This window comes from Haemaphysalis longicornis, unplaced genomic scaffold (genome assembly GCF_048455015.1).
Source record: "Haemaphysalis longicornis isolate Haplotype H1 unplaced genomic scaffold, Haemaphysalis longicornis Haplotype H1 scaffold_1, whole genome shotgun sequence".
Taxonomy (NCBI): Eukaryota; Metazoa; Arthropoda; class Arachnida; order Ixodida; family Ixodidae; genus Haemaphysalis; species Haemaphysalis longicornis.
The window spans coordinates 77543726-77564394 of record NW_027526203.1 but is presented as its reverse complement, the minus strand read 5'-3'; the positions used below and the strand labels follow the sequence as shown (position 1 = coordinate 77564394).

General features: G+C 47.2%; 2 protein-coding genes across 2 annotated transcripts in view; one reads left to right on the top strand and one right to left on the bottom strand.

The window, feature by feature from the left end:
• LOC144180734 (tachykinin-like peptides receptor 86C) overlaps positions 1–18934 on the bottom strand; it is a 409389-nt gene extending 390455 nt beyond the window's left edge. The window contains exons 1-3 of the mRNA XM_077709018.1: positions 18776–18934; positions 13248–13295; positions 10598–10854 (exon numbers count right to left, since the gene is read on the bottom strand). Of these exons, the coding sequence (XP_077565144.1) occupies positions 10598–10854; positions 13248–13295; positions 18776–18934 (464 nt within the window). The remainder of the gene's footprint in view (positions 1–10597; positions 10855–13247; positions 13296–18775) is intronic.
• On the top strand, positions 6747–7558 carry LOC144174109 (uncharacterized). The gene has a single exon (XM_077702569.1). The coding sequence runs from the start codon at positions 6848–6850 to the stop codon at positions 7556–7558; it is 711 nt and encodes a 236-aa protein (XP_077558695.1). The 5' UTR covers positions 6747–6847.
• Positions 18935–20669: the final 1735 nt, after the last annotated feature.

Sequence of the window (20669 nt, the reverse complement as noted above, 5' to 3'; positions counted from 1 at the left end):
CGTTGCTAATCAATCAATGTATAAACTTTACTACTTGAAACGGCCTGTGAGAAATGCTCAAACAAGACTAAAATTACTAGCCTATAAGAGCATCGTCTCACTCATTCTTAATTATGGAAATGTAATTTGGGACCCGTTCATGGCGGCTAACTTATCTAAATGAAATCGTGTACAAAATTAAGCAATCCGTTTTATTTTTAATTCTTATGGCCGCAGGTCAGTATCCCTACTGACAATCAAGGCTGGTTTATTGAACATTGCGGAAAGAAATAAATTATGCCGCCTACGCTTTCTTTTTTAAAATTGTGAAGAACCTTCTCAAAAGCGATACTCATCAATACTTGACGTATTTTTCTTCAGGTCATTCATGCCGCCACCATCACTCGCTGAACCTAACCCCATTCCAGCCGAAAAACAATGTCTTTAAGTATTCTTTTTTTCCAAGAACAGTCAAGGAATAGAATTAACTTAAAAGTCATGTTGTTGAACAGACTGATATTAACAAATTTGAAAGCCTACTTGAGTTTTAAACGTTTCTTTCTCGTTGTTTACAATTGATAAATGCGTGACGTGTTCTGGTTGTCGGTGTATATTGTGTGCGCCGGGCATTGATGTGTACTCTTCTTTTTGCAGTGTGTGGTTTCAATGCGTATATCGGTTTCTTTTTTTTTAAAGCAAAGCTTTTTACCTCTACCACCCAAGGGTTCTTTCGCGACCGTTGGTGTCACCAGAAAATTCCAGCGAACAAATAAAAGAATTTACTACTGGCACCGCCGGGAATCGAACCTGGAACTAATAGACTAACAAAGCGAGAGCCCGTTGTCTTACCGATTTAGCCACGAGCCCACGCGATGTGTGGGAAGACAGGTGGTGTATTCACCAAGCACATCTATGGGTTTACCCCCTGCGTTCTCGCTGAATGCCACTTGAAAGCGTCACGCGACCACTCACGCCCGTCTAGCGGCCCTGTGCACACCTTGCTCATGTGCTAAGAGTTACAAAAATTAAAGGAAGCTCACACCAATGCATGGAATTTCACTTCTAGTACGCCAATGTGCTAAGCCTGTGGCCTCCAGTGTTCACGTAAACAATCACAGCTCCTTGTCGTCCGCCCTCACGCCAAACTAAGGAATATATTCAAATACTCCTCGATGGCCAGGCCATCAATCCAAGCCCCAGCATCAAGATCCTGGGCCTACATCTCGAGGCTAACACCAAGAGTGACGTCTCCTTGCAGTGTCTCGAAAACAGCATTAATCAAATCATACACATGATTAGGCGAGTTGCCACCAAGAAGCGAGGCCTAAGGAATCCGGTGCCTTTCGATTAATTCAAGCTTTTGTTCTCTCGAGAGTCACTTACGTAAACCCCCTGTCGTCTTCTCGACAAGGAAGGCATAGAGATGCTTTGTATAATGATTAGAAAGGCGGTCGAGCAGGCCATTGGTCTTCTCATGAGTGCGTCCACACAGAGGCTGCTTAGCACGGGGCTCCACAACACGGTGGAAGAGCTGAAAGAAGGCCATCTTTCTAACCAGAAGGTCCCACTCAGAACTGCGGTGGGTAACCGCATGCTTCAACAGATTGGCTGGGCAGCCCAGAATGTCACTTCGCTTGACGTACTCCCACACTCTTGGCGACTAAAACTAAAGATGCTCCCTTTGCTTATAAATATGAACCCCTCACATGACGAGGGTCACCGAAAAGCACGGGCTCAAGCACTAAACACCACCCTCGGTAGAGATCATTCAGTCATCTACACAGACGCCTCCAAACATCGAGGGCAGCAATACGCCATCATCGTAGCTAAGGACGCAAGAAATGACGGCAGCAGAAGAGGCAGCCATCACCTTGGATGTCGCCACAGTAGAAGGAATTGCTCGCCAGGGCTGCAATCTGGGCTGTTCAGAAATCTGAACAGAAGTATTTCTTCCTGCTCGTCCTTCTCCTTTTCTGCCGCAAATCTCGTCGCCTCCGTCCGCGGCGCAGAGACGGAGAAGTCAGATCATCTAACAGCGGGTTGGAGCTTACTTTAATTTTATAAATAAAGTTTCCACTCTTGTGCTACACCAATTCAACTCAACTAAACACCGCTCATGCATCATGCATTGATTTATTCTTACCAAGAATATCTCTTTGAAGTAATAAATGGTGTGGTTAAGTGCATTTTACTTCTCTCTGGTTTTACTATTTGTAGAGCGATGTGAGTGAATTTAAGTGACGTCGCATGGGTAATCGTTATGGGTGCCGTTTACAGCTTTGCTTTCCAACCACATTCACGGGGTGGATTGGCGCGATTTTTTTTTTGTGCCGTTCGCCAGATCTTATCCACGCGCCACTGTGAATTGGCAATCAGTTCAATCTTGTTTTTCGCTTATGTTATGCGTTCGTTTTGTCGGTTTTATTGTGAAATGTATCACACTCTTCTTTCCACCCTGCTATGACTCCTTAACTGGGGTCAGCAGTATTTTAAATAAATAGTAAAATAAATAAAGCAGGCTGGTGCGATAGCTGTCCTGCTACCGCGGCGCAAGTGAGGGGCGCAGCTACGGGCAGGTTATGCTGAGCCGATGGTAGTGGCCCAGCGATCTCTTCTTTGGTCACATTCTGAAGCGAAGGCGCCAGGGTGGAGGGCGGGTCTGAGATGCAAGGGAGGAGGGAGACTTTGTGGGCCCCCTCTTCGCGAATAAAATCTTTGATTCGCGCAAACAGCGTGGGGTCCCCTTCATACACTGCCTTCATACTTGACATGGGTGGCTCCCGGACACAAGCTTGCCGAATGAGGGCTCGGTGCTTGCGCAGCTCGTCGAAACTTGGGCAAATGTGGACGACGTCACCAACAGTTCGGGGGTCCTTGGCTAGTAACATCTGGAAAGCGTCGTCATCAACTCCCTTCAAAATGTGTCGGACCTTCTCTGTTTCTGTCATGGAGGAGTCGACGCGCTTGCTCAGGTCGATGACATTCTCTATCTAGCTAGTGAACGTCCCCTAGCCTGCTGTCCTCGCAGGCGTAAGCGCTGCTCGGCAGGAAGCTTCCTCACCGTAGGGCGCCCGAAGACTTCGATGAAGTTAGAACGGAAGGAGGACTACATCTTCTTGTGGGATTCATTATTATTGTACCCCGTTTCCGCGAGGCCGGAGAGGGAGAAGGCGACATTGATAAATTTTTTTCTTGTCATCCCATTAGTTGTGGTTGCTCACACGTTCGTACATGGAAAGCCATTCCCCAGCATCATTTTCTTCGGTGCCGTTGAACTTGGGTGGATCCCGCTGGCGCAGTGCGCCCGAGCAGATGACGGTTGGTGCCGACTACGGACGCTGCTGGGTGGATTCGTGGTTCATCGTGGGCAGCGTTCGGTCGCGTAACTCCAGGATGGGACCTAAACACCTGACCTCCACCACTTGTAAGGGCTATAGTTGACCCTCCCGTAGTAGACCAAACGTCGTTTATTGGCAGGAGCAGAAGCGAGGCCAGCGTAGGTACCAAGCCTCGTGTCTTGGTCCTCCCACACGTTGGTGATCTGCGCCGCAACCTGCGCCGCAGACGACTCTGGTCGACATCGCACGCAGCGCCCGCATGCCGATCGTCTACTTAAAGGAGCATCGACAGTGAACCATCGGGATTTGCAGCAGAGGGCTCAGCTCACGCCGTTATTTCCGTGCTTATAGGTGAGTGTGTAAAGCCTAGCGCTTATTAACACTTCCAAACTTTTTTGCTGCAAATCCCAAGTGAAGTGTAATGAATTATGGGTGTTGATCTTTCTGCGTACCGTGCGAGGATTGGTTGTTTCTTGGCACGTAGTAAATTGAAGACATCATGTTCACCAGTATGGTTACGGCCTGCCTCACTCGCTGATTGTTGTCGTTCCGGAGGACGGTGTTTCTTGGTTCTGTTCTGTATTGCCCGTTTGATAATCTGCGCGGGAGATGTTGAGACCAATCATGGTCCAGAAAAAATAGACCAAGATTTTTCTCTCCTAAAAGACCTAGCACAGTCAAATGAAAAATTTGACAAGGACACGTCAGTAAAGCTGAAGGACATTCAAATGAACGTCACCGACATTAAAAGGCGGCTCAGTGATGTGGAAGGTAAAGTAAGCGCCATCGACAACCTGCGTCAGGATGTCACCAGTGTTAACGAAGCCGTTCAAGAATCCCAGGTACAGCTGCAGACCATTAAGACTAAACAATCAGAACAAACCGAATTTGTAGTCGACGACTTGAATAACCGAATGCGAAGAAACAATCTGATTTTCAAGGGAATTCCCGAGGAACCAGATGAAAAATGGGCAGACACAGAACGTTTGATTACGGAATTCGTGTCCACACATTTAGGCATCCAGGCAGGGGAAATCGAGCGAGCACACAGGGTGGGCCGGCCAAAACCAGAACAAAGTCGCCCAATTGTGATAAAATTTCTAAACTACAAAGATAAAAACAACATTCTTAGGAATGCCTCTAAGCTAAATAAGTTAGAAGAACCTCGCGTATGGATTGAGGAAGATTTCTCGCGACGACTACAACTTGTCAGAAAAAAACTCCGAGACTTCGCTCGGGAGAACCGTACCCAAGATGAGAAGTACAGGGTTGTCTTTGATAAACTTCTTCTCGGAAACAAGTGTTATTCATTCGACTCGGCAAAAAATGAGATAGTCTGTCTTCCAAGGCACGAAGAAGCTACCGGAAGCATGCCACCTACAGACAGAGTGGCCAGTCCAGAAGGGGAAGGGAATGCTAATTGTGACTGACATAAAACCACTAATCTAGAAAAGAAATTATCAATTTTAGTGTGCAATTTTCGTAGTATGCTCCCAAAGCAAGATCAGTTATGTGCATTTGTGGAATCATGTTCGGCCGACATTGTTCTGGGCACAGGGACGTGGTTGACTCCCGACATCAGCAATACCGAACTGTCCCTCTCTAAAGCATTTACGATATTCAGGAGAGACCGAGTGGCCGCACGCGGTGGTGGAGTGGTAGTGGCCGTAAAAAATACGTTTCGTGCACGCGTTGTTCCAACGAGTTCCGATATAGAAATTTTGTGGGTTCTGATTGAGATGTGCCCTTCTGTAACCTGTGCCGTCGGGGTGTGTTACCGCCCCCCCGATTCCCCTCAGGAATTCGTGGAAAATTTAAATGATTCTTTAAGCGCTATCCAGGACAAATACCCAGCGTCACCAATCATTCTAGGTGGTGATTTTAATTATCCTGCAATCGATTGGCAATCCTACACACCCCTGGGCGGCACAAGAAAGAAAGAATGCAAGGAATTTTTAGATGTGATTTCTTTATTTGATTTGCAACAAATGGTTTGTGAATACACACGTGGCGATGCCATTTTGGATCTGGTATTAACAACCGAGCCGGAAAAAATGACTGTTCGTGTTTTGGAATCTATAAGTGATCACAATGTTCTACACTGTGAATATGCGTTAAAACATAACAAACCTGGGCAGCCAAAGAAAACTATCTATAATTGCGCACGTGCAAATGTTGATCTGATCCTCCAAGAGTTGTCATCTTTTTGCGTTGAATTTTTATGCACAATGCGTAATCGCAATGTTAATGATAACTGGATCTGTGTCAAAAACAAACTAATCCAACTTAAGCACAAGCACATCCCCAAGGTCGAAATCATTTCATCAGCTCAAAGCACATGGTTCACGTCACACGTAAAAAGAGCAATAAATAAGAAGAAACGCATGTATTCAAAAGCCAAATCCTCAAACTCGGATGGTGATTGGGAACGCTATCGCGAAGAATAAAAAAACTGCAAATCCTTAATTCAAGATTCCAAAGAAAAATTCTACAATAATGATATTGTCAGCATGTTAAAAAATAACACAAAAAAATTCTGGAATATAATCACCCCCAAACGGAACTCACAAGTTAGTATAGATATAGTCAAAGAAGGCGAATTACTTTCACCATCCGAGGTTGCGACCGAACTTAACTCTTTTTTTAGCTCTGTTTTCACAGATGAAAGCCCACTACCACTTGAACTCCAGCCAACTTCTATTTCAGCTTTTATGAATGGCATTACCCTCACACCGGAAGGAATTGAATGTGCCATTGATCGACTTTCGAATAATTCCTCCCCAGGACACGATGGCATTTGTCCAAAACTGCTCAAAATGACTAAACCAATTATATCTTGTATCCTAGGCGCCATTTTTCAACAGTCACTCGACACCGGTATCATACCAGATGACTGTAAAATCGCACGCGTTGTTCCTGTATTTAAATCCGGCAACCGATCAGAACTTTCAAATTACAGACCGATCTCCTTAACAAGAGTACCATGCAAAATTCTAGAACATATCATATCATCAGCCGTTATGACATATCTTACAAAGCACAACTTTTTTTATATTCATCAGCATGGATTTCTTCGAGGGCGCTCGTGCGAAACCCAATGTTTTGAGCTTGTAACCGACCTACATGAGGCCGTTCATGACTCATCCCAAATTGATGCCATATTCATCGACTTTGCAAAAGCATTTGATAAAGTACCTCATAAACGCCTGATGAGGAAACTTGCCCGGCTGAGCATACACAGCAGCGTTCTCAATTGGATTACAGCATTTTTAACCAAGCGCTATCAATACGTTTCAGTAAATGACCACAATGCCCCCTTAACACAAGTCAAATCAGGAGTGCCTCAGGGCTCTGTACTGGGACCAATTTTATTTTTGGTTTACATTAATGACGTAAGCAATAACTTAAGTTCTAATGTTCGGTTATTCGCCGACGATTGCGTAATTTACAGAAACATTAACAGCTATGAAGATTCTAATGCTTTACAGACCGACCTGGGTAATATTGTTAACTGGTGCAAGGATTGGCAAATGCAAATAAATGCTTCCAAAACAAAAGCTATGACATTTACCAGGTCTACTAACATACACCTAAATTCGTATTCTATTAATAACACAGTGATAGAAAACGTTTCTACGCTAAAATATCTGGGTGTATATTTGTCGTCCAACCTTACGTGGAATGAACATATTGATGCTATAATTTCCAAGGCAAGTAAAACACTCGGTTTCATCAAACGAAATTTGTATTTAGCTAGACAATCAACTAAACTTTTAGCTTATACTACATTAGTTCGATCCAAACTTGAGTACGCGTCCATTATTTGGAACCCAAACCAGGCATACTTAACAGACAGACTGGAGGCCTTGCAAAATAAAGCGGCACGTTTCATTACTAAAAACTATTCCCGTACATCTAGCATAACTGCCATTAAAGAATCTCTACTGCTGCCCTCCCTCGAAAAACGAAGAATACTAGCATTACTATCTCACTTCCACCGGCTTTATCATAGTGCGTCGTCATTTGCTGCATCGCATATCAAACCTGCCCATCGCATTTTTCCACGTCTAGATCACCCTTTCAAAGTCCTCCCCTTGTTTGCCCGTACCAACCTTCTTCGTACATCCCCGTTGTTCTTGGCCATCTTTCATTGGAATCGATTACCAGAAGATATTGCCACAATTCATAATCACGATTTGTTTGTAAGCCGTTTGAAGCACTTTTTATGTATAGATAGCTAAAATTATCAGAGCCATGAGCCATGTATTATGTGCGCTTGCTTTGTATTTATTTTCCATTTGCTTTTTTTTTTTCTTTTCTACCTTTTCTTGTTACATCCCCGCTCTTGACTGTTTGCTCTTGAATTGAAATGTATCCCACACTTTGTTAACCCCCCCCCCCCCCTATGTAATGCCCTTCGGGGCCTTTAGGGTATCTGAATGAAAAAAAAAAAAAAAGCGTACAGACGATGGCCGAACTCGCGCACCGAGCACCTTCTGCCGTACTTCTTTCACTTCTACCACCGTGCGTGCATACCGTCGTGCACAGATTGGCCACGATCGCATGGCACTTTTTCTTGATGTGGCGCTACCCGATAAGATGATGGCTACCCGATAAGCTGATGGCGTTTCAAGAGCTGCTCATTACCCTTGGTACAATTTATTTATTTATTTATTTATTTATTTATTTATTTATTTATTTATTTATTTATTTATTTATTTTTATTTTTTATTTATTTATTTATTTATTTATTTATTTATTTATTTATTTATTTATTTATTTATTTATTTATTTATTTATTTATTTATTAAGTTAGTTAGTTAGTTAAATACCCACAGGGCCCGTAGGGCGTTTCAGAGGGGCTGGGTGCAACATTTCATTCTACACAGAGGAATAAAGACAAGGAAAAAACAAAGAAAAGAAACACGTGCCAGAAGCAGACAGAACGAAAGAAACATAAGTAAACTAAAAAAAAGAATAGATATGTAGTAATCAAACCTTAAAATGATTGGTGGAAGGGCAGGCGTGAAAGTTGTCATGTTGGCTACTGGTAAGCTGTCTAGACTTTGCAGCCAAACATGCCCCGTGGTATAGAACAAAACAAATGCCTAATCGCCAGAACTCGTACGTTCGTTGCGCGGAAGAGGGGTCAGCAAGTTGCCGCTTAGGCTGGGCTTAGACTGTTGCCGCAACGGTTGTAATAACTTTAACGAATGACGTCATTTCACGCCTCAGCCAACCGAATTGCCTGACACGCCGTTTTTTTACGTCTATAGATGCCGATATTGCTTTGGCGTCGGTAGTATGAACATAGTCTTACTTGTAAAAAGGCATACGTACGTCAGACTGGACGGTACCACAACAATCGCCTACGGAAACACTGTAACAAAGTACGCAGACGCAAACATAGTAATTTAGCTATTCATTGCCAAGAGTGCGACGACTGCGAGCCTCTGTACGATGCGTGCTCCGTCATATTTCCACACGCTGATGAACGAACGCGAGAGATTGTGCAGGCTGAGGAAATGCAGCCGGTAGGTGACCGTGTCAGCACGCGTCCATGTCTTTGAGCGCGAAACAGCTGGCCTTCTTTGATAAGCATTTATCACACATGCGTGTATGACGCTTGCGTGGTGGGCTGCGCAATGACGTACTAAAGGGCGCAGTCTTTGAGCGTGTTCTTTTCTATTCATGTGTCCCGTTGTGGCTATTAAGATTCAGTTGTAAGTAGCGCCGGTCCTTCTTTCCGATGTGCTGTGTTTTCTTTGCTGCGCTTAACGCAGTTATAATGGAGTACTAACTAGCTCGTACCCATACATTGTTAAATTAGCTTTCGCGGCGGACCACTAGCAGGAGATCACTGACTATAGACCACAAATTCCGGTTTGGTGGACACCGGGACGCTAAACAAGAGCTAGTTTTATTTATCTTTTGTTCCTAATAACAACCCAAAATGTGGTTGTCTATTTTGTTACCAAAAGCTTCCCTAATTTCAGAAAAATCCATATAGTGGGAGTCATAAACTGATTTAAGCAACTTGAAGGACGACATTGAGCATTGCCTCGATTACTCAAGCACACATTTACCCAGAAAAGCTTAAGGGCGATGTAACTGCCGCTGCGCTATCATCTCCCCGTAGTTCTTGATTTGACAATCTTACTGCGACATCCTTCACATAATACCGTGCAGTCAAAGTCGGAAGTGTCCAGTTTGTGTTAAACTAACCATTGCTACCTCCACACATTTTCGTAAAGCTTTTGTAAAGACACTCTGCCTTCATAACACCTGATATTTTTAACCTTGACAGGCTGCGTGAATTCCACATTTGCCTGCACTGTCGTATGCCGCTAACTGGTGGCTGAGTGGATAAAACTTGGCAGCCGAGTTTTTCCTCGGAAAGTCATTAGCAAACAAAATACGAAAAATAAAGGCTCAGAGCACGCCATAACACAGGCAAGCGAGCAATATAGCAAGAACTAAAGGGCCTGGTTAAGGGAGCGTCCACCAACGATCAATCGCAAGGGCACAAGCTGTCGGGGGCAGTCGTGCGCCCTGTGGGCTGAAATACGTTTACACGATACTGAACGAGCGTGAGAGTGTGTCTGCAGTACATTTTGTGACACCGAAATAATTTCCTTTAATGGTCTATTAAGGCTCCTAGATCCACAAAAATCCGGTCTGCAGCCCTTGTTCAGAGACCATCACACGCTGCTGTCAATCCTAAATTGAACGGCAGGAAGCGTGGCTTTGCGAACAGTGCTTCTGTAGTCCGCGCAGTAGGGTTAGCGCCTGTTGCAGTTTTTGCTCTTGACCCCTAAACACCATCCTTATGTCTCTAGCTCCAAATTCTCTTTTCTCACCCCGAAGTATCGTAAGCGCTGTGTCCGGATGATCCACAATCCGGAATTCCATTGAATAAATCTGTATCCTCTGAATTTTTCAATAGCGTATCAATTTTGTACGCAAAACCCCGGAGGGGAATCAAGACCTACTACCGCGACTCGCTTGTCGAAGAGAGTTGGAGTGTCTACTAATTCTATTCGTGGTAATTCTAGCGCTGTGTCGTTAAGTTCAGTTTCTAATCTTTTCACGTATTCACGTGTGCACGCAAACACACCTTCCGTGGCACAGGACACTTTACTTTCAGGTACTAAACTAGAGATGTAGAAATGTAGATATTTTAACACTATGCGCCGGTCATCCAGCAATTTGCGGCTGGGCCTCATCATTTTGCAATTCCAACGCGAATGTAAATAGCGAAGAGGTAAAAAAACACTCACACGTAGTCTGTGCGGGACACGTAGGCAGGTCCGTCTGGCCATATGAGCAGGCACACCGTGCGCAGACTATGGTCGGCGTACCGGTAGGATCGCGTCCGGGAATACAGCAGGTTGGGCAGGGACAGAAGTGCGGACGCCGTCCATACACCGCACACGGTGGCTAGGGCCAGCCACCGAGGGAGCCGGGAGCACAGGGGACGCACCACGGCAAAATACCTGGGCCCGGTAGAACGGGAGAGAGAGAAGCAATGGCGTGACTCGACAGACGACGATAATTACGCATAGGGCGCTCAAAAAAAGCGCCCCATTTGTACACGGTTAGTTGAACCGCACAATGTCACTCATTTGAAAAGCGTTAGATGACCGTAACTGTGCTGGTGCTCTCCAAGTGTTTCTGTGAAGTTGGAAGCCCACCGCTCTTCTGCAGTAAGCTGGAAAATGCCCAACCTCAACCTACGCGAGCCTCCGAGTCAAAAATGTTCATAGGCTCGTCTGAGCACTGTACCAGAACTGCCGCACGAACAAACAGAGGCAAAAATGAATACAATGTCCCAAAGCGCTGCAATTGGTTTCCTATTTTAGCTACTGTATGCGTGCTTGAAAGTACGGGAGATTTTTTGTACTTGTTGCGAAGTTTCTGCAAATACATTTATTGTGTGGTTCATCAACAGGTATGCTATGTTTGGTTCACTGATTCGGTGGGTAACAACAATCGTAGCGATTAACGCAGAAGTCGAATCTACGAACTGAAAGTTTGAGTTTTGTTATGAACTCCACCTGGCGCGTGAAAATCGTAAGGGCACTGTGATATTCGCCTCTTTTGCGAACTGTTTACTAAGGGTACTTGTGACGAATCAAACTCAAAATTTCGCTATAACTACGGAGCAGATAACACTTGTTGTTCAAAGAGGGATAAATTATTATGAATTCCGGACGAAAAATTCTGAGTTACGTATATTTGACTCTTATCGTTGAAATTTGAGAGCGCTTTGCTTCTTGTACTACAAAAGTAGTTAGTTCAATATAAAAGTTTTACAGTTAAAAAATAGTTTTTAAATATTGATATTGGTTAGGATGTTGTACCTTGAAAACCAATGGGTGCGGCTAAGCTGAAACAACATTGTAAATGCAAAACGAAAGCTTTGATTAGCATGGTTAACTTTTGGTTTCAATTGGCTAACCAAGCTGTAATTATGATACTATTTGTTTAACGGTGGCCTTTGTTGACACTCGTGGTACTGTTTCCCGCGTTTTCCGAGCCGAACGGTTCGCCGGGTGATATCTGCTGTTACCGAAAACCCGCCTAGGCTCCCGGTTCCACCCGTCATAGAGCACGAACGCTGACTTCGGGGGTGCCTGCGCGCTGGCATCACGAAGACGATTGCCGCGCTTGACGCTCTACTCCAGGGTCCCGCTGCCGCTGAGCACTGAATTCAGGGTACGTCACTCTCCTAACGGAGAAGAAGACCGAGCTGCGCGCCCTGGTCGCCAACATCCAGGCAGAACTCATTGACGAGACCCTTCAAGCCGATTATGCCAGAGCCTGGACTACGAGGACAGCATTTTCCAAATTAGGGCCCACGCTGTACACCACCCTATAGTCCCCTTCTGCAGTCACCGGTCCCTGGAGCTCCGTTGTTGGTGAACCTAGTCAAGGAAGAATGGCGAGCGAATCCACGCCTATACTGCCGTGCGAATTCCCCCCGTCGCCTCCCCCATGGTGCAGATCGCGTCGTTGTCTGGGTACCATCAAGACTGTCAAGGATTCTGGGAATAATTTGATGCCACCAGGCACACAAGCCGACATTTGACGAAAATCGATAAATTCAAGTACCTCCGCTCGCACTTGAGCGGTCCCGCTAAGACCCCGATGTAGGGCATCAGGCTTACGCAAGATGGATATGACGTCACAGTCGAAATCCTGAAAGACTGTTTTGGCCGCAGGGACTTGTTAACGGCGGAGCATGTCGATGTCCTTCTCGCCATAACTCGGCTGAACAGCCCTGCGGGCGTCGAGAGGCGGCGGAGCGTGTACAACGAGGTCGCCTTTCGCCTAAACACATTGGGGAGACTAGGACTAAGCGGGGTGCCCGACCGGTACTTGTATCATCCATCGCGTCCACACATTTTTAGGACGCACTGGAAGTTCATCATCCGAGTGGCAGAAATTAAAGAAGTTTGTGTCACAAGGCCATGTGAGAGTATAGGTTATATTGCAAAATAGAATAAACGAGTTCGAAAGCGCAGTAACTTCTTTATTTTATGAGGAATTGCCCTCAGATAGGGCTTTAATGGCATGTTTCCCCGCTTGCTCGAGATGCCCTCGAGGGCATCTTCTTTGGCTAGCACAGCCTTCCTCTGCTTTAGCAGGTGCTGGCTACGCAGAAGGGCTTTCAGCCGGTCATCCGTAGCTTTTTGCTCCTATTGAAGGGGGCTGAGAAACCGCCAAATGCCGGGACGTGAGATTCAAACAACTTTAGAAAACCTGCTTTGCTAGATTTCTGCAGTTATTCCCAAGTAGTAACCCTTGTTCCGCTAAGGGCTGGAAAGACCAGAAGGCAGCAGGAAACCGAGGTTTCGGGATGATCACCATTCTACCCGGCAGCTGGTGTGGCTTTCCCACGACGTAATTCTTTTCGAACCAGCATACCAGTTCCGAGGTGGCTGGCGGGAACTCCTCCTTCAGCTCGTCGAACCCCTGTGAGCCAGCAAGACTTTAGGGATGCGCCCAGTAACTCTAGTAAATTGGCGTATTCGTTGAACAAAACGCCAAAGCACGGAGTTGCGGGACGGGGGCCGACAAATTGGCGTCGCGTGCATAAAGTGTCTGTAGTCCACGCTTTTGCATGCGTTTGTAAAGATTTTCAGTTAAATGAAAAACAATTATGGTGCGCACTATTAGAAAATATAGTACGTAGCCCACTGATTGCCGCCGCTTCGAAATTAGATACGATAAAGCCAGTCACAAACACCCTGACGTGGCTGCTTGAGATGCCAACAAACGCTTGCAAAGAAAATAAAACAAGTAATTTTTCTGTTTTCAGGGAACGTAGTCTTGATACTCTGAATTAATAACCCATGCGCACCATGAACAACAATACAGAGGTTCCCTTTGTTTTTGAAGAAACATGGCCGACCGCGAACCAAAATGTGAGTGCTTGGTCTCCAGTTTTATTTTATTTCCACGTGGGCACTGGCTGCGTAGCGATAAAAAAGATGCGTCTAGAAGCGACTCGCACTACATTGCTGCTCACAGTACTAGCGCTCCTCGTCCAGGCAAGTTCCGACATTGTTGAGGCACATCCATGTGGTAAAAGGAAAGTGCCTCCAGGAAGTGCCTCTAGAAGCTATAATAGTGCGAGTAGCAATCAGTTTTGAAGCTTCATTCCTAGGCGAGACATCCACCCTTGTGCTGTGCGGAGCGTGGTTTTGTTCCTGCGTTCTGCGTACTTGTTGGTAGGCTTGCCCTTCTTCTCGAATGGTGACCCCACGACTCCGCACATCTAATAGACTTTGCATTCGACGTTTTTGTTCACGATGTATGCTTATACCCATCAAGACGGTGCTTTGCCTTCCTATGTGCGGTTATTATCAATTCAATTTTTCACGCCGTTTTGAAATATCGCCAGCTGAAGCACTCATCTAGCGAGCTCATCAATGCTTAAGTACGTGCCAAAGTGCTTGGTCCCATGCTTGAAAAAAAGTGATGAGCAGTTTCTCCCGCATTAAAAGTGACCGTAACGAAGTATCAAAACGAGCAGCATAAAATAAAGTGCAAAAAATAAAATAAAAAATCATTTATTACGGTCCATGTGCCCAGAAACCTCGGTTCTATTGTGTGTGACCGAATTCAATGAAATTTCCTTAAAGAAACGTCCTACCAAATGGCGTTCGAAAAAACGGCGTTCGATGAATTATCTGCAACCCAGTAGACGCCCTTTCTTCGGAGAACCAGATATCCGCCCACGTCCACAATAATATGCCCTCAGTACTTAAGCAAGGTGTGATGAGCTGTACTTCGGCAGTTAGCAAGTCGCAAGCGTGCAAAGCTCTCGTAGCCGACCTAGATAACCCTACAACGCTCAGCAGGACGAACGACAAAAATTCTCTATGAAGAGCTTTTCCATGCTAGAAATAGCCTTGGCTGAAAATTACTTTGTACCCTTATTTGTAGAAAACACAGCAACGCAAAGCAAGTACAGCAGTGCGGGAATGCCGCCAGCTCCATTTCGAAAGCGGGAAAGTGGCATTACTATTTCCAAGAGAAGAGAATATCGGCTGAGTTGTCACACCTATGCAATTGAAGCGAAAAGTTTTAAAGTATAAAATCGAACAGGGATGCTACAGTTACTTAAGAAACTGAAGTAGCAGGGCAGTTTGACATGCGGATTGATTCTGTCTTGATAATAAAGCTTAAGAAGAAATCTAGGTTACCACAGAAAATTTATTAATTAACGATTTTGGGGCAAGCTAGCGTAATGGGTGATGTTATGAGGGAGGTGAGGTTTAAATGAAGTCTGCGTTGCTTAAGTGGTCCTGATGTTAGCTTACCTATCTGGACCGAAAGCTCAACTGCAAGTTTGAGGTGGAGGTGAGTTCAAGAAGGTTGATCTGATTCCGCAGTGTCATTAAAGCTTGTGAGGCCATCCGTCCAGCTCTTATTTTGACTCGCTCAACCATTTCTTTTAGATGCGACTGCATCTCATTCACTCGCCTTGCCCACGCAGCGTCGTCGGCGTTGTTGTCGTCCGCCCCTCCCCCATTCTCCTCGCCGCGCGAGCTGCGCTCTCCGCCGCTCACCCCTTCTCCTCTCCGATGCCCCTCTCTCGCGAGGGGCAGTGGATTGGATTCGAATGGATTGGCTTGGCTTGGATTGGATTGGATTGGAATAGAGTGGATTGTGTTGGCTTGTGTTGCGTCATAGCCGCGGCAGACACACTGGCGCCGGCGCATGTGCAGTGCTCTCTCTTCCGCGGTCTCCTCTCCTTCGGGCGCGCTGCGCATATAACCGGTGGCCTTTCCGGTGGCCTTTCGGTCGACAGTTGCTCTCCGCTTGCGCCTCTATGGCTTGCGCTTGAACCCCCCTCAGCGTCGCATCACACCAGGGTTCCCGCGAGGGGAGGTTGGCGTAATTTTTATTATGATTTTTCTCAATAAACGTTTTGCCTCCTCTACGATCACTGTTTAAGCCAGTGCTTACCAAAGAAAACGATGCAAGGCATCCGAATAAACAAGAGATGACGGAACCAGCAACACCACAAGTAGCATTTTTACGTGCGGGTTGCATCTAGTGTTGCACAAATTCGTGATACACAAGCTCGTAATTCCTGTTTTTAACTAATATAGAAGCATTAAAAATAAATTTTTCCCCACAAAATTTTGTACTTGTAGCCTTGTTGGTTGGTGTGGCTTGCCTAGAAAATACAGTCAGATGCATATACGGTATACTTTCGTGGTACACTGTATGCTAGTTCCGACAACAGTGGTAGCGGCTGCATATTCAATGGAAATATTCTTGGAAAGCAGCGCGGTAAAAAAAAACAAATAATGCTGCACTTAGTGCGTAGACGTGGCTCCACTGAAGCCTACCCTCAGTGAACGTACTGTCGTGCCAAAATGATACGCGAACCGCACTATGGCCCGAGTGGACAGTTATCAGCGGAGGAAAAAGGGCATCCTTACGGAGTAGCTTGGTATTACACCGAAATCTCTTCACTTCCATAAACACCATAGGGCAACACGTTTGTTTGTTCATGAGGAAATTGTAAATATTCGCTGACAGGATTGTGTGGGTCAGTCGATGTTTTAGTTTGGTGTGGCGTTACATGAGAAGATGTCCCGAAGGCGAAAAGCAGCATTATGGCCGCACAGTGTGTAAAGGTTTCGCAACACAAGACCGCCGCGCCGAGTCTTCACGCACCACAATGCAGTCAGCATTCCAATATACATCATCACACTGCAGGGCCGTACCCAGAGGGGCGGTTTGGGGGTTCGAACCCCTCCCGAAATCTTTTCCAGGCAGCACGTAAACAATACTTATTGTTACTTTCAGCAAAACTACCCCTTCCCAAAATTCATAACCCCCCCCGAAAAAAATTTCTGGGTACGGCCCTGGAATTAAATTGCAAAGACAAGCATAAGTGATTTTTTTGCCCAATCGAGGACACTTTGCGAACCATATCACCAGCTGGAAATAAAAAAAAACAATAATATAATATTGTCGCGAAATTCATGCCCCTCCTTGACGGGTTTTCTTGCCGCTGGCCATTTTTGGGCCGAGAGGAGTTATACCGCGTAGCGAAGGAATGTTTGCGCCGCCATTGTCGCACCCGGGTCGGCTGGCCATGAGTTTCGGGGTGAGAGGTGGACGAGAGTGCCGGGGCCTACGGAAGGCTGCGGCCCGCGAATTCTCGGAAGACGCGCGGCCTGGTGGACTGTGTGCGTGGTGCAGCGCCGGGTTTGCCGGGAGAATGGGCTGAGAACTGGCGGTGGCCGGACGTACGGCCGGGACGCGGCGTCGGCCTTGAGGGCTGTGATGGGGAGGCCGAGCGACGACGGAGGTGAACTCCGCGCCCCCGAAGATTGCTTCGAGGAGGTGAAAGTGCGCGGCCGAAGTTCGCCCATATTGCGTCGCGGATGAGCGGCGCCCCACCGCAGACGACCGACAGCCTCCGTCACCCCGGTGAGACCAGCAGCCGGACCGCAGCTAAGACGTCCTCCCCTTCTCCACATTCCTTGGAACTCTTCCTAATCGTCTTCTCTGTTGTATTTCTCTAAATGGACTGCACGGGCTTCTTATCCGCCTCCTTCAGTGCACCACGCTTTATGTGTTCTTCGCGGGCCTTTGTTAGCAGTTGGGGGAAGCCTCCAACCCCGCCTATTGTACACTCTACTATCCCCTTCATTAACTGTCGCCTCCTTCTTGGGCTCGTAACGGCGAGTACCGTTTCAGTCACCCTCATCAATGTGCTCAATGTCGGTCTCTTGGCAGCTCTGACCCCGACGGGGTGTCATTTGCAGTGTGTTATTAAGTCGTCAAACCTTCTGTCTGTCTGTTTTGAATTTCCTGTGAATGTGAAGATAATAAACGTCCTTTGTTTTGAAACTGTTATCGCTTCCCCGTCTCGTGCCTCTCGCCAGCGGCCAATCAGGCGTGGACCTATCGCCGGTGTTTCGTGCTTATCAGGAACCGATGCCAGCTGTGTCCCAGCGAAGAATCGCCGTTGGCTTATTGTGCGCTCGTTTTATACAGTGCAATGCAGAGAGAGGGAAACAGATAGCGTGCGTAGTGGACTGCCTGCGCACGCGCGCTCGCTACGGCTCGGCTAAACACGATACATCCTCCTTTTTCTGAAGGAAAACAAAACCCGCCCGCATCTTCCCATGGGGGGAACTCGAGTAAAATGCGTCGCAGAGTGCTGGGGGTATCGCGTGAATGTTGCGTAATTGGGTATGGTTTGGGAATGCTTAATTGTTATTTCGTCTTTATTATTCTTATTTATTGCATGAAGGAGAAGCGAAGGCAAGGAGTGTAAAGTTAAAGTCTGTCTTTATTGCTTGGTGCCGTCAAGCAAAGCGTCAAGTCAAGCGAAAGCCAAGCAAAGACGCCCTTGACTGAATTCCGAACGCGCGCTCCGCCGCTTATATACACACCGCCCGCGTTCGAGGGAGAGGAGTACGGGGGAGAGACGCGCATGCGCACACTTCCGTACACAAGCGCGCGAACTTTCATCGCACCCACACGCCGTTATCACGTGTACACGCCCTGCCGCCGTTACTGTTGAGCGCGACGCAGCGCACGGGTAGCTACGACGCATGCGCGCACAGACGCGCTCCCCCCGCACCGCCGCAGCTGTTGTTGAGAGCAACCGCGCGCACGGGGTACACGCGCTCCTCCCGCACCGCCGCACCTGTTGTTGAGAGCGAGGAGGGTACGGGGGAGAGACGCGCACCTGCGCCTCGACGCGACGCGCATACGCAGTGAGCGTGTGGACGGCGCCGACAACATCGACGAGTGACATCGCGAGCCTAAGAAATGCTAGCATATAAAAAATAAAACATCGAGAGAGAACGTAACTACGGAATTTGCACAGAATTGTCATCGTAGACAAGTCGATGGGGTGCTCTCCTATCTCGTGTCGATCTTCTGGGCAATTGCGGCTGCTCCGAAGGCGGGGCCATTGGTGGAGCTTGTTCTGGCGGTGCATCGGAGTTCTCCTCGGCCCAGTCTTCGGCGGAGACGCGGAAGGGCTCAGTAGTGGCGAGCAGGTGCTGGCGGTTACGCCAAAAAACCTTTCCGTCTTCGGCGACGACCTGGTACGGCCTCGGTCGCGTCATGCTGACCACCTTGGCCTTTGTTGCCCAGTCCTTACCACGTATGCGGGTGACTTGCCCTTCGCCCAACGGCTTGAGTGGACGACCCGTTCGGCGTGCATGGCTGTGCTTCTGTACGGCCATGTGTGGGACCTCGTTGAAATCAGGCAGGGGCGGGCGTAGCCGCCGACCTTGAAGCAGCTCTCCTGGGGACCTGCCGTCATCTAATGGGCTGGCCCTGTAATTCAAGAGTACCAACCAAAAATTATTGTTTCCTTCCGTAGTCTTTTTCAGAATTCTCTTCACTACTTGCACTCCTTTTTCTGCCAGGCCGTTTGATCGCGGGAACAAGGGGCTCGATGTTGTATGCTTGAAATCAAACTTTCTTGAGAATGCGGCAAATTCTCGGCTAGCAAACTGCGGCCCTTTGTCGGTGCACACTTCCGTGGGTACGCCGTATCGTGCAAACATCGTGCTTAGCTTTTCGACAACTGTAGAAGCCGATGTGTCGTACAGTGCCTCTACCTCCGGAAAATTTGATAGCGAGTCATACGCACACCGGAATGCTTTGCTGGCGTAGTGAAAATTGTCGACGCCCACTCTGAACCACGCATGCTCCGGCACGGGTCTCATCATGAGAGGCTCACTTTCTTGTTTGTAAGAATATTTTCTGCAAGTTGCGCAATTATTGACAACCTGTTCGACGTCTGTGGCAAGTCCTGGCCAGAAAACTAAACGGCGGGCTCGGGATTCGCACTTGTTTATTCCCATATGCCCATCATGAATCCTATCCAACATCTCACGGCGCATGCTTTGCGGTATAACAGTTTTGCATCCTTTGAGCAATACGCCGTTGACCACAAAGAGTTCTCCGGCGAAGGGTTTGAGTTCTCCGTCCACGGGTTATCTGTTTTGCAAGCACTCAAGGCCAGTTCTCAAATATCTGTCGTTTTGCGTCTCCCTTGCCAGTCGTATTTGCGTGGCCTCGCTGATGAGTGCCGGCACAGTTGTAACGGCATGAATCTCGACGTCTTCGTCCGCCGCGTCTTCTGGTGGTCCAACGGAGGCCCTCGACAGCAGGTCGGCGAAAACCAATTCTGTACCGGGGAAAAACTGCAAGTGGAAGCGATATTTCAGCAAACGCAAGAAAAAGCGCTGCAATCTCGGTGTCATGTCGCCAATAGCTTTTTGTACGATAGCAATCAGCGGACGGTGATCCGTTTCAAGCGCAATGGTACGACCGTATACCAAGTGATGAAATTTTTCGCACCCGAATACAACAGCCATCGCCTCTTTTTCGATCTGCGAATACCTTTTCTGGGCATCGGTACGCACGCGCAAGGCATAAGCGACAGGCTTCCACGCGTTATCATAACGCTGCATTAGCGCGGAATCTATGCCATTCTGTGACGCATCGGACGTTATCTTTGTGTCTAGTTCAGGATCGAAAATTGCAAGCACCAACTTCTTCCTAAAAAAAAAAAAAAAAAAACATGGTTTCCGCCTCTTGTTCCCGCGATCAAACGGTCTGGCAGAAAAAGGAGTGCAAGTAGTGAAGAGAATTCTGAAAAAGACTACGGAAGGAAACAATGATTTCTGGTTGGGACTGTTAATTTACAGGTCCAGCCCATTGGATGACGGCAGGTCCCCAGAAGAGCTGCTTCAAGTTCGGCGGCTATGCTGAGCAGCAGCGCAAGCTTGGTGGGACCCGGCGTTGGCGTTTCCTTGGGTGCCGCTGGCGCTGAAGCAGTCAAAAAAA

Excerpts from the sequence above, each read along its gene's own strand:
- LOC144174109 (XM_077702569.1), top strand. The coding sequence starts at position 6,848 with ATGCAAATAAATGCTTCCAAAACAAAAGCTATGACATTTACCAGGTCT.